General features: G+C 40.5%; 1 protein-coding gene across 7 annotated transcripts in view; it reads right to left on the reverse strand.

Annotated features, from left to right (window-relative positions):
* The window catches only part of LOC127396448 (BPI fold-containing family C protein-like), a 29,617-nt gene extending 16,963 nt beyond the window's left edge, over positions 1-12,654 (reverse strand). For 3 of the 7 annotated variants that reach the window (XM_051644142.1, XM_051644141.1, XM_051644136.1), the window contains exons 1-5: positions 12,385-12,533; positions 11,708-11,831; positions 5,118-5,243; positions 2,701-2,812; positions 451-579 (exon numbers count right to left, since the gene is read on the reverse strand). In XM_051644142.1, coding sequence (XP_051500102.1) covers positions 451-579; positions 2,701-2,812; positions 5,118-5,220 — 344 coding nt within the window. In that variant the 5' untranslated portion in view covers positions 5,221-5,243; positions 11,708-11,831; positions 12,385-12,533. Of the gene's footprint in view, positions 1-450; positions 580-2,700; positions 2,813-5,117; positions 5,244-11,707; positions 11,832-11,925; positions 11,965-12,384 lie in introns of those variants that run through there. The other 4 variants (XM_051644137.1, XM_051644139.1, XM_051644138.1 and 1 more) reach the window with 4 other exon arrangements.
* Between the last annotated feature and the right edge of the window lie 42 nt (positions 12,655-12,696).

The following is a 12,696-nucleotide window of genomic DNA, read 5'->3' on the forward strand; positions in this document are numbered from 1 at the left end:
CATTGTGACAGTGACCTTCCTTTAACAGGAGCACTTTGGAAGATGACATACACTGTACCAGCAAATAGTAATTAGGTATAGAGTCAACCTGCCAGTTATACTGTACAAAGAGAGTAACAAATATGGCCATTGAAAATTCTTTGGTCCTGAATATTCATGTAATATAATGTAATATATAGTCTGGACAAACTGAGCATGCTAACAGATATCTGACCTGATACTTCCCAAAGAGACAACCTGTAGGATAGAATAATTTAAAAAAACCACCAAAAACCATTAGTTGGCAGGGCATGTTTCCTTTTTAAGAAGCTTATTCAAATAAATTGTTGCTAAATGATAAAGCATATCTGACCTTAAAAATAATAATTACCAAATAGATTTCTGATTTTCATTTGCAGTCCTTCTCCCAGAACTGTCCCCTGCACATGTATCACACTGTACAATACTTACAGCAGCCAGGTATTCATTTTCCAGTCTGCATGGATGGTAGCAGAAGCCTGTGCCACTGACAGACGAATGCCAGTGCTGGGAATAAAGGAAGCAGAAGTTTCTGGGAAATCTACAGCACTAATTTTGACCCTGTAGAATACAGAAAGGGGATTTTAGACTGTGTGTCAAAAGACTAAAAATGACTTCTGATCACTGAAAACCTTTCTGCTATAAAAAGCAAAGTCTGTGCTTCAGTAGAAGAATTTCTCAGAAATGACTGACCTTTGGAAATTTTAGGAAAGAAAGACACCTGTAGCATTACACTTAGTAGCAACATTGGAAAAAGAATCTTTGGAGACAAAGGATACCTGGCCAAAAATCCCAAACACCTCCCATTTGGAGAAAACCAAACTCTTTAAAGTGAAATGTGCTTGCTGGAGGAAATCAAGTGTGTGTGCAAAACACAGCTGCTACATCTATAAATAAATACAGGTTGTCTGAATGCTAAAAAACTTGCTGAAAAACATCAAAGTTTCTCTTTTTCCATTCTGTATTTCCTTCCTTGCCTCAGCAAAAGGCTCTGGAGAGGATAAATTAAAAAAAAAAAAAAAAAATTCTTTCTTTAATATTTCCCTGGTAAAACAAATGTTTCTGATACTCAAGGATAGTGCCTTGCAAATGGGTGTGTTGAATCAAGCTGAATGTTGTAAATACATCAGCTGTAACCTTATCATATAGTACCCATTCCTCATTGTTTCTTGGTATCTGGCAGAGATCTCTGGAAAAACTGCCTTTAATTTACTTTCCCCAGGGCACCAGCTACTTTTAGTTAAAATGACCATAATTTTCCAATAACATCTTGGGCAGCAGTAAGCTAAAATCAGATTACCCACTGGGAAGACAGCCAACTTCAAGAGCTACAGTTGGGAGAATGAACTGGGATTTTGAAGATCATACAATAATTTTGGTAGGAATGGGACCTCAGGAGATTCTGTGGTTCAACCCCCTACTGAAAGCTGGGCCAATTCAGGGGTCGTGCCCACTGGAGTCTTGAACATCTCCAAGGATGGAGATTCCCCAGCCTCTTTGGGCCCTAGTTCCGGTGCTCCCTAGAATTTTTCCTTAACTTCTAATTGAAACTTTTCTTGATGTAATTTACATCTGTTGCCCAGGATCCTCTCAATGTGTACCTCTAGGAAGAATCTGGCTCCATATTCTTTATCATCACCACCTAGCAGACAGTGGAAGACATGCAGTGAGAAACACACACCTCCACCCCCACGGTGTCACTTCTCCTGTCTGTCCAAACATAGCTCCCTTGGATGTGCAGGGATTCAAGTTGCAAGGATGGTATAATATAAAGAATCCTGCTGGAAAGTAGGCTTTTAGGAAAATACTAGGGATAGGTGAAGGATGCAAGCCCTATCCAGCAGGAAGTACACGAAGTATTCCAGATCAGTATTTCTTGCTGTGGGTAATTTGTAAGGACAAGGGAGTAAAAAGCTGCTGAACAGCAGAGTTTGGCTTGATAGTATATTAAAAGACCAGAAGCTTCTGTTTTTCTGGAAAAGCTTTAACCAGAAGACAGAATTGAAGGTTGTAGAAAAACTTTTTACATTAGTCTCCTTGTTTGGAGAAATTGTAAGAAACTCTATAAATGTATTTTTATACTGGCTGCTCCTGATACAATGATTTTCCTCAGCAGGAAATAGGTCTCAAGCCCTATCAAATCAAAACACTGATTTGCCACTGTAAATCCATCCAAAATATTCTGTAAAAGTCATATTCCTGCCACATCAGCCCAGATACACTGTGCCCTTGCACACATTTTAATCTTCTCCGTTTGTCAGTGTTTTCTCATCAAACACCAACAAATTATTTTCACCACTACAGGTCCTTCATAGTAGCAGACTGCTAATAATGTGGATTCTTCCCCATTTCCCACTCATTTTTCTTTCTATGTCATAGCCATGCTTACATTGCCTTCCCCCGAACTCTGAGACAAACCAACTGAAAAACACAGCCAAAGTTTTCAGAAGCTTTCTAAAGCTCATCTCTGAGTGTGGTAGAAGGACGTACACATAAAACAAATTAGTGTTTGGGCAGTTGGAGCAGAATTAGGTGAATCATAGAACCATGATAAATCATCATGAACCATTAAAATTTTATAGTGAACAACAACAAAAATATGGTTACCTAATTATGACTATACAGTAACAATACAAGAAGATATGTCATCCCCAAACTTTGAAATGTGCTTCCTTTACTTACCCTGAAATTACATAGTTGACCTTAACAATCACGAAACTCTCCTGCCCACTCCAGCTTGGAAAGGTCTCTTTCAATACTGCTTGCTTCAGGAGCTCCATCCCAACCCTCCTGCCTACAAGGGGTCAGAGGAAAGCACATGAATTGCAGATTAGACTCCAGCACCCAAAGGTCCAAATATATTGTCAAATAATTTAACCACTCTTAACACAGTTCATTAAAACCTCTGATACTTTAACCCTTACCTAGACCTCCTTCCAACTACTTACACAACCACTTATAATTTCTGTTAGTGTCACACACAAATAATTTAACCAAGATCATCTTGTCCCTGAGTTATATTTTGTGTTCTAGAATTCTTGGCAGGCTTCTGAAACTGTTACATGTCCTTCGTTCACTGACAACATAGAAACCCTTGGGAAATTCTTGGTCATCACCTTTACCTGAGGTTATCTCATACCTCTTGAACAAAAAAGCCAGTTAAGAAGCAGCAAGTTGACTTCTATATGTCATCTTTACTTACAGAAAAAAAAATTGATATATTCATCTGAAGGGCTGGTATGTCAAATGTGGAACCATCTGGATTGTTGCTTGTGTATAGGAAGTTGTTTGAGGTTTAAAGACAATCCTTTTAAAGTTTTTCGTCCCATTTCTTTCAGAGTACATATGCTTTGCTACAGCAATTTATCCATTACAGCATGCTGCAGATCTTTTATTTCCTTACCTTCTGTCCTTGCTTTAAGGAATCCCTACTTTCTTGAATGCTTCACAGCTACTTGTGCATTGAGAGTACACACAGATCCTATCATCAACAAACAGAAATCTTTAAATCTCAAACTCCTTTTGTTTTCCTTCTTTTTGCTCACCTTTGATAAAGACACTGCTGAAACCTAAATACCGAATGATCTCTTGCTTTCAGATATTTTTAGCATGGGTTTCTTCAGCTTTTGGCCTTGCAGTTGCTGAATACAAAATATCTGGTTTTTTTTCCCCCAGACTTCAGTGAATTAAAAAGGTAAAGAATTTAAATCAATGACACCTCAACAATGTAATATCTTTTTATCCAATGCATCTTTGACAAAGGAGAGGTAAGTTAAGATTCCCTGGGAATTCCTACCTCTGAAGCAAAATATGGGCTCTGACTGAAATAATTTAAAGTTCTCTTATGACTGTCAGTGAAGGCAGCCAGTGATCCCAGCTGAAATTCCTCTCAAAGTTCTTGCGGCAGGCAAAGAGCAGTGCAGGCAGGATCTTTTGCCTCAGGCTGTAAATCTTGTATCAAGGGAAAAGACCAGACAGGCACCATGGCCTTCAAATACAAGAAATACCCTTGGGAGGCACACACTTAATGCCTGTGCTTACTAGTAATGCAGGGGTGTGCAAACTTAGTCTGTTTGTTCAGCACTCGAAGGCCATGCTGAACGTCACAAAAACTGCTGGGCTCACACTAAGAAATACCAGATTGAGCTCTCATTCCTCACGGCATGAGAGATCCCTAGGGAGCAATTTCTCCTGTGTCATAAAAAGATAAGGAGATCAGTTCTGTTTTGGCTGCCTGATGTTTGCCCTGCAATTCCCAACTTCTCTAAGCCTTTAAAACAATGCTCATAGAGAGAAATAAGTGGACCTGATCCTTACTTTCATCTCAAAGGCATAAACCCTGAGCTTCTATTTTTCACCTCACAAGTCCATTGTTTACCTGTCAGCATGTTCAATACATAAATGATGATTAATCCTTAGCATGACCCAGCCTTTGTTGAACTGGTGCCTTGCTAACCTTTATTATTAATATTAATTCTGTAAACAATTGAAATGATGCTGTGTGCCCTCCACACCTGTGGTGTAAGTCTTAGGTAAGAGACAGTGAAAGTTAGCATGAATAGAAAGAGTAAGGAAAGTATATTGCACAAAATGCTGATATTCTGTTAAGGGGCAGAATTATGGCAGAGGTTGCTAGATTTTTTTGAAAGAATGGCACATGCAGATTTTATCTCAGGCCAAAGGGAGGAACTGTGTAAAGGCATGCAGTTGTGTGGCTGTTCAAAAATTGCAAGCTCATTATCTTCAACTGAATATTGCACTTCCAATCAGGTTTTTGACACTTTTTAAAAATAAGCAATTATATGAGCAACTCCTTCTTGTTCTAAGAAAGTAGACTGGTAAGAGAAATGTTGCAGAAACACTATTGGACTGTAGGAGAATGCAATCACTAATGCAAGGATAAATTCACACCTGGGGTGCACAAAAAGGAAGGAAAGAAGTGAGAGAAGAGACAAAGTGTGTTCCTGGTGTGAGCTGACAAAAGGAATTTATTCTATTTCAGTATTTAAGGAGCTTGTTTCTACATTGCACATTTATTAAGGAACTTTTTTTGCATAGGCTATTTATAATAAATTAACTTCTGGCAATGTTAGACATACCGTAGTCCAGCCCTTTCTGAGTCATCCTCACTTTAAGACCAGGATTAGCTTCAAGCTGCAAGGACAGCCAACACAGCAGGAAATAATACCATGTCTTTAGCATCTTCTCACCTTTGTCACAGGGACCTGTCAACAACATTTATGATGCAATCGTGATCATAAATGATACATAAGGTGAGCTGCAAAACATCTGTATCCATCACTTCCCTCAATGAAACCAGGACAAAGGTGGGTAGTCAGGAAAGGTTTAGCCAATGATTTTACTGTACGAAGCAGTCAGTGTGGGGGCAGACAGATTTCTGGTTACTTGGACAGCACTTTGGCAGGCATTAGCTGTTGGTGAGACTGAATGGTTCTGCTCCACTACTCTATGGTTTATTTTACCATCTGCCCCACCTCCTACAGAGTGAACGTGACAGAACAATCCCAGCCAAGAAGAAGCAGGTCATTTCTCCTATACAGCGACACCCTTTTAACATACACAACCCCTAGCATATACTGGATTTGCAAAGCCAAAACTTTTTCAAGTCAATCAGCTGGTCAAATAAAATACAGTAGGACTCACTACGAAACTTGCCTCTCTGTTACACATAAACCTCTGAGTTAATCCAAACACTGATACACGAGATTGACTAAATCAGGTCCCAAAGAATGAAATGAAAGGGTAAATTCAAAGCAAATGTGGGAATGACATGGTGATCCCACAGGAAGAGAGAAGTGTGTCCTGGCATGAACCTGCAGAACAGTGTCTTTGAATGCAAAGCCAGACTGTGAGCCACTGTGTGGTGGGGTAGAACCACATAACACAGATTCACAAAAAGCTGTGACAAATTATTTCTTTTTGTTACCCTTCCCTAGAACAAGAGTAAGGTTTATTTATTCAGAATTTTTGCATTCATCCTGATTTTTATTACCAATGACAGCTACTGTTCAACTTCCTAGAAATAACAATACTGTTTCTCAAGACAACTTCAAGTCTTCTCAGTGCTGAAACAGGAAATTGCTTATTAGGGATCTCTGGTAATTTTCTCTGGGCTTTACATCTGACAGGGGTGGCACATCCTTTTCTAACATGTCTGATTGTGATCATGGTACCTGCCTATTTACAAAACCATGCTAATTAATAAGTCGTGAGAAAAGGTCTTGCTAGTTTATCCAGCCTATAAGGTAATTCCTGGATTTCTAGCAAGTACCATATTTTCTTGGACAAATTATTCCAGATGCTGTCAGAAAACATATAAAAGCATTTTAAAAACCACAAACCTTCCCCTCCACCAAAAAAGCCAACACTCATCACCCTTTGGTAGTCTTATTTCTGTGTTGGAATTAATATTACCAAGTCAAACTCCAAATGGTTGCAAATCCAAGATCCACCCAGTACCTCATAAAATACTGCTCTTTGGTGGATTTCTGAACTATAAGACAGACAAAACACATCACCAATATTGCCTTGACATCAGTTCTCTGAGCAACCCCCACAAAGTTACCCAGCGATACTACACAAGAAAAAGGGGATTCAGGGAAAAAAGTGTTCTGAAAACATAGTCCACATTGTGACAAACATTGAAAATCCCCCTTTTCAGTGGTTGTCTTCTCTCTAGTTCTTAAGCCTTTTTTGTTTAATCTATTTTAAACAACTCAAAATAAAGCATTACTTTAAGGTAGCAATGCTATGCCATGCAAAACCACCATTTCGAGTCACAAATCTTTAACTTTTTTCAAAACGTGCCCTAGCTTTTCCTGCAAGCATGCCACTTTCTATTCTGATTATTAAGGATCAATTAAAAAAATCAATATAAAACCAGAAAGACAGATTTTTCTGTCATTAAATTACACAGATATTTACTAGATACTTCTCTAGCAGACTTGCTAAAAGCGTTGATACAGCTGAAGTATCTCATTCTCCTTGAATTTCATTCCCACTGAGGAACAGAAACCAGGAATCTTAGTAGCTACCATGCTTTGTAGTTACTATGCTCTTGTTTGGATCTTAAATGTATGCCAGGCAAGAAGCTGAAAGAGCAAACAATGACTGAACTGCCATGGCAGTAAAAGATGGCATAATTTCCTATTGCTTTCTTAAACCAACAAGGCTGATAGTTTCTTTTGCACTCCAAGGCTGATATTCTTGGTTTAATCAAAGCCCCAGGCCTCTGTTAGATGCTGGGTTTGATTGTACAACGTGAGTCAGATGACTGAGACAGACAGAACTAAGGAGATGGAAACCATCAGTGGCCTGATAGTCTAAATCAGAGCTGCCAGTTGCATTGTCGATGACAATAGATGGCAGACAAATTGCTCTGATTTTTATCTTCAGTAAATGAGCATGCACCAAGCAATTCCTTGATGTAAATCATTCTCTTAATTCTTTTGTCTTCTCAGAGGTAGCATGTTCAAGTAAGTTAAGCAGAGGAAAAAGATGACAAACTCTTTTGTTTCGGTCTGTGTACCTGTCTCACCCTAATGAAATACTCTACTTACCAGTCTGTAGATATCACATTTGGTTTCTCCTTCACAGTCCACAAAAACTTTAAATAAAACTTGCAATAAAGATTACAGCTAAAATCTGCCTAAGAATTAAGAAAGCTTCTGATAAAAAAAAAAAAAAAGTTCCTATCATTGTCTTGTACAGGTTTAAAACACCCATAAAACCACACTATCTTTAACTATCCAACCTCTGCAATAGCGTATCTCTGAAAAAGAATTTTGTCCTTGTCTTGCCTTGGTCCTGCTCAAAACTGTCTCCTTGCAGCCCACAGAAAAATTTCTTACACTTCAACAAATTCAGAGAAGAAAACTCAATAGTTAACAAATACAAGGCAAACAGTTCTCAAACACGAGAGCAAATATAGAGTCTACCCAACCTGAAGTCCAGAAAGAGCACTTCAGTTTCACAAATATTTCTGCTGTTTTCAGAGAAATGGACTGGATTTTTCAGTTTCTCCCTTAGTCTATTGTTTCCAGTTACTCTGCAGCATGCTCAAGAACAGGTAGGCTTTCTGCAGCATGCTCACCAATGCCAAATCAAAAAGGACTCAACAGCTTCAAGATTTTAACCCTTCCTATGCACTGATATTCCATATGGAAAATCACTTTTGAGAGAAAAGGAATACAAAATTTATATGGTTTATAGGAGATACATATTGGCAGGCATGCTTAAAGAAATTAGCAAATGATGCAGACAGGAGTTTGCTTAATTACATAAAAGCAGGTGATTTCGACCTCTCCATAACCACTGGAAATACCCATGGAAAAAGAAATCTTCCAATAAGTTCCTGCTCATGGTTTCCTTCAGTGTAGAAAGCAATGCTATCCACTTCCCAACTCATGAGGCAGCAGGTGATCTAGCTCAATGAAGTCTTCAGACATAAACCATAGGAGGCAACAGCCACTCCTGCCCCCACAAGTTATATTTGTGAGCAGGCCTGGCAACCCCCAACCTCCACCCCCTTTCAGAGGTTTTGCAAAGGTTAAAAAAGGTTAAAAAGTGTGCTACCACAGCTTTTTATGATCATGGATTGCCTACTGATGCCTTTCATAAAGGCTTTCAAAGCCTTGGAGCAGAGCTGCCAGAGACCTCTTAATCTGTGCCAGGCTGCAAAATTAATAACATAGCTGCAATCCCTACAAAGAAGCTGTTAACAATGGATAATTATGTTGGGAGGCAGTTGTCTGATGAGTTGATGGAAAACAAACACATTCCACTGTTTGGATCTGCTGAGTTCATGTTGCTCACCCCTGTAACTGCCCTATCCTAGCACCTGAGCCAGGACTACTAGGTTCATTTTCACCAAAGTCCATTTAGCAAAAAAAATAATTTTTAAAAAAATAGAGTTCTTGATATGATAGTTAAGAATTGCAAGGGTGCTCCTAATCCCCAAGAGACAGGGGAAGAGTAAGAAATATTAAGACCTTGAACAGGAATGCAGCAGGCATACTTTTGTCTGGGACCTGCCCAGATTCAGACCCAAGAAGCACAGGTCTGCTCTAAGCTTTCTTCTCTGGTTTTCTTCCAGTATTGGGGTCACTCACTCAGTCACTTTCATGGAGCTGACAGATGGACCTACTGTCAGGACCTACTGACCTAAGCAGACCCCACTCTGGTTTTGCAGAAATGGCAGTCCTGTAAGAAGTCACCAAGGATTCCTAGAAAGTGGATGCAGTAATCTCACTAAGAAAAACCTGACCCCTTTGGTTCATCACAAGACAGAGGAAATCTTCACCTAAGAATCTTCCTCCATGGGTGGAGCCTCTTTTTCCTACCCAGAGAAATGTGAGTTTTGTTTGCTCATGCATAGATACCAAACTCTGATGTGTCACTTCAAAGACTTCTGCTCTGCACACAACTCTCACCATAAGGAAAAATACAAATCCAAAAACACAGTCGTAGCTAAAAAGCTCTGAAGCAATCTGGAAAACCACAGAAAACCCACTGAAAGGACCCTCACTCCATATGACCATCAGACCTCCATATTTTCATCAGAAACAGGGAAGAGCCATGTGGCAAACTCCAGACGCTGCTTCAGGGTCATCTCTAAACAGACAACTTGAAATGGTGTAAAGCAGAGCTCCACTAAACGTATTAGCTATAGACCACTACCATAAAGAGCTTTAAAATACTTTTTAGGAAAAAAGTTCTTGCATCAAGCTGCAAGAAGTTAGGAGGTTCTTTCCAGTGGCTTTGATTTGAACCTCCTACCCCACTGGCACACTTCAAATGGTGCTCCAGACTTTTACAGATCTCCTGATGATACTCCAGCCTTCATATCCTTGTCCTTCTCATTCTACCACCTCTCACATCTTTCAGTATGACTCTAGTAATTAAAAATATCAGTATAATAAGGATTAATATATATATACTAATATATATTAATTTAGAGGCATTATAAAATGAGCTCTTTGTAGTGGCAAATACAGAAAGAAAAATACTGGAAAAGGTCCACTGGCTCACAGCTTTATTACTAAACTCAGCTTTCAGGAAAAGAAAAATAATTCCATGAGGTATGCAACTGAACCAGAGAGACCTTTACGTTTACAGTTCTCTGCCATGGGAAGTTGACTGTAGGTCAACAGGACTACAGCTATATTAAGTTTCAAATCTCTTAAGAGAAATCACTAGGACTATCCCTAGGGTTTTATTTCCTTGGCAGAATGGGTTCTGTCGCTTGTGTTTTACACTGACCATATGGGGGAGAAAAACCCTCCATAAAGTATTTTGAGTTGAGAAACCACATGGTGTTTAACAACCGTTCTGAACTACTTCATGCTGATAAGGAGCTTTCTTTTGTCACCATACTGTATATTCTTTTAATGAATTTGACTAAAAAATCCCCCACCATTTCTGCAAGTTGAAGTTATTCTGTGTATGACCATTTCTTCAAGCTCACAAGCACACACATTTCCTGTACTATTTTGACACAGGGCCTTACCCAGCCTGAGGGCAACTATATACTTGGCATTTGGAAGTCTTCTGCCTGCAGACTGAGACAAAAGGAAAAAAATAATATTACCTATCAAATAACAGCCCTTTCATAAAAATGTGTGAGAGGGAAAAATGATGGTGGTTTTGGGTCATTTGAAATTTGCACAGACAAAGTTGAATGCTGTGGAAAATCGACCTTTCATCATGATTGTTTCATAGGAGCTTTTCCTGTTTAATACTTACTGCTGTGTGGAAAACATGTCTAAACCTTATATTGTGGCATGACTCATAAAATTCAAAGGGAAAATTAGCAGAATGCCAGCAGGAGTGCCCACTTGTAACTGGTGTAGCTGGTTACCTAACAAATACTACAGCCAGCTCCTGAGAAATGGAACCATTTTATTTCACGTAATTACTTTAGCTAGGGCAAGATACTGAAATGCTGCTTCTGCTGGAAACATCACAATGATACCCAGGAACATTTCTCATACTGGAGAAGCCTCCTCCACCCTTCCAAAAGAAGGCAAACAAAGCAGCCCTGGAGCCAGTGGGAATACAGGAGGTGGCCAGGACAGGGACAACACTGAAGGACAAAACAGAGGAGGACATCCATGGTCAATAGAAAACTGTCATGATGTTGAGGCAGCAGCATGACTCACTTTAGATTCAATCCTCTTCAAGAGAGAAGAAAGCAGAGTTTTGGACAGGCATGGTGCTCCTGATCCCTGCTTTCTGACCTCCTTGTCCCTGCATTTGCCACTTCCTTCCACTCTCATCACTCACTGATGCAGCAACCTGCTCTTCAGGATTCATGCAGGATGTGGTTCCCCCTTTGATGATGACTGCGTAAGCACTTTTCCAACTGGGGTAGGGGCAAAAGGGACAGCAAGCTTCTCAGGAAATCACTTGTTTTAATGTTCCCAGTTGAGGGCCTGGTAGGTAACACCAAGCTCATTGCAACAAGCGTCTGCTCTTCCACTGTTCCCTGAGTGGTATTCCATTTCTGTATCCTCTTTGTCTTTTCTTTTATCACCTTCATCAATACAAGCCCCCCCTTTCCACTGAGGAAATTATTAACATGTTGAAAACAGATGATGGTTGCCCTTCAGTCTGAGGTATATTGGACAGCAAACTCCCAAGTGAAAGGAAATTTAGCAACCACATTTACCTGGGTTGGATGAGCATGGTCAGATGGCTTAGAGATTTCACTCGCAGCCCAGAACTGTTGAAGTTTAAGTCTCCTTTTTCCAGTTGGCCCCCTAAGTGCTGAAAGGACACAGGTGGGGCTGCTCCTATAAATAAAGGTTTAAACAATCTGACTAGTGCCATGATGAGCAGACGTACTTGCCAGTTATACTCCTAGAAAGTATCCAAATTTTCCTGCACCTTGTATTTCTCATATTATTCCTTGTGTGGAGAAATGAGAAGCAAACTGCACTGTAAGAGGAAAAACCAAGATAATCTACGAATAACCATTGTTTAAGTTACCTCTTGAGTTCTGTTTTCTGAAACTCAATGTAATTAATTAAAGGAAGTAAAAATTGTTAATTGTGCTTTTCACATTCCCCCCCATCGACATTGCTCTTCTACCAAGTGTGCGTTTCCAGATGAAGCTGAGTCTACTTTCCTGAGATCTAAGGTGCGGGGGAAGCCCCTTTTTTCTTTTTTTCTTCTTTTTTTCCGGTATGACCGGTAGAGGGGAACTAAAGCTAAAGCCAGTGAAGTGAAACTTGAGACGTGCTATTTTCCGTCAGACCGACTGCAGGTGTTAGAACACCACCTCCCAGACGAACATTCAGCAAACTGCTTGAAAAAACAAAACAAAACAAAACCAAAACCACAAACCCCACGTGTTCCTTCCTAAAGCCACGCGCTCCTGGGCGCAGGGTCCTCCTTCAGCCCTTCACCCAGGACGTTTCCACCAGCTTATTCTAAGGCAGCGACCCGCCCTTCCGCCCCTTTCCCGTTTCCGGACTAACACCTGAACCGGCGGGGCGCGGAGGGGCGCGGAGGGCGACCCCGGAGGGCGCCGTCCCGTCCCGTCCCGGCTCCCGCGGGGACCCACCGACGGGAGCAGCCAGGGCCGCCACGGCCCCGGGCGCCGCCGCCGGCCCAACGGCCAAAGATGGCGGCGGGGGAGGCGCCACCGCCGGGCCC

Source organism: Apus apus, chromosome 1 (assembly GCF_020740795.1).
Source record: "Apus apus isolate bApuApu2 chromosome 1, bApuApu2.pri.cur, whole genome shotgun sequence".
Taxonomy (NCBI): Eukaryota; Metazoa; Chordata; class Aves; order Apodiformes; family Apodidae; genus Apus; species Apus apus.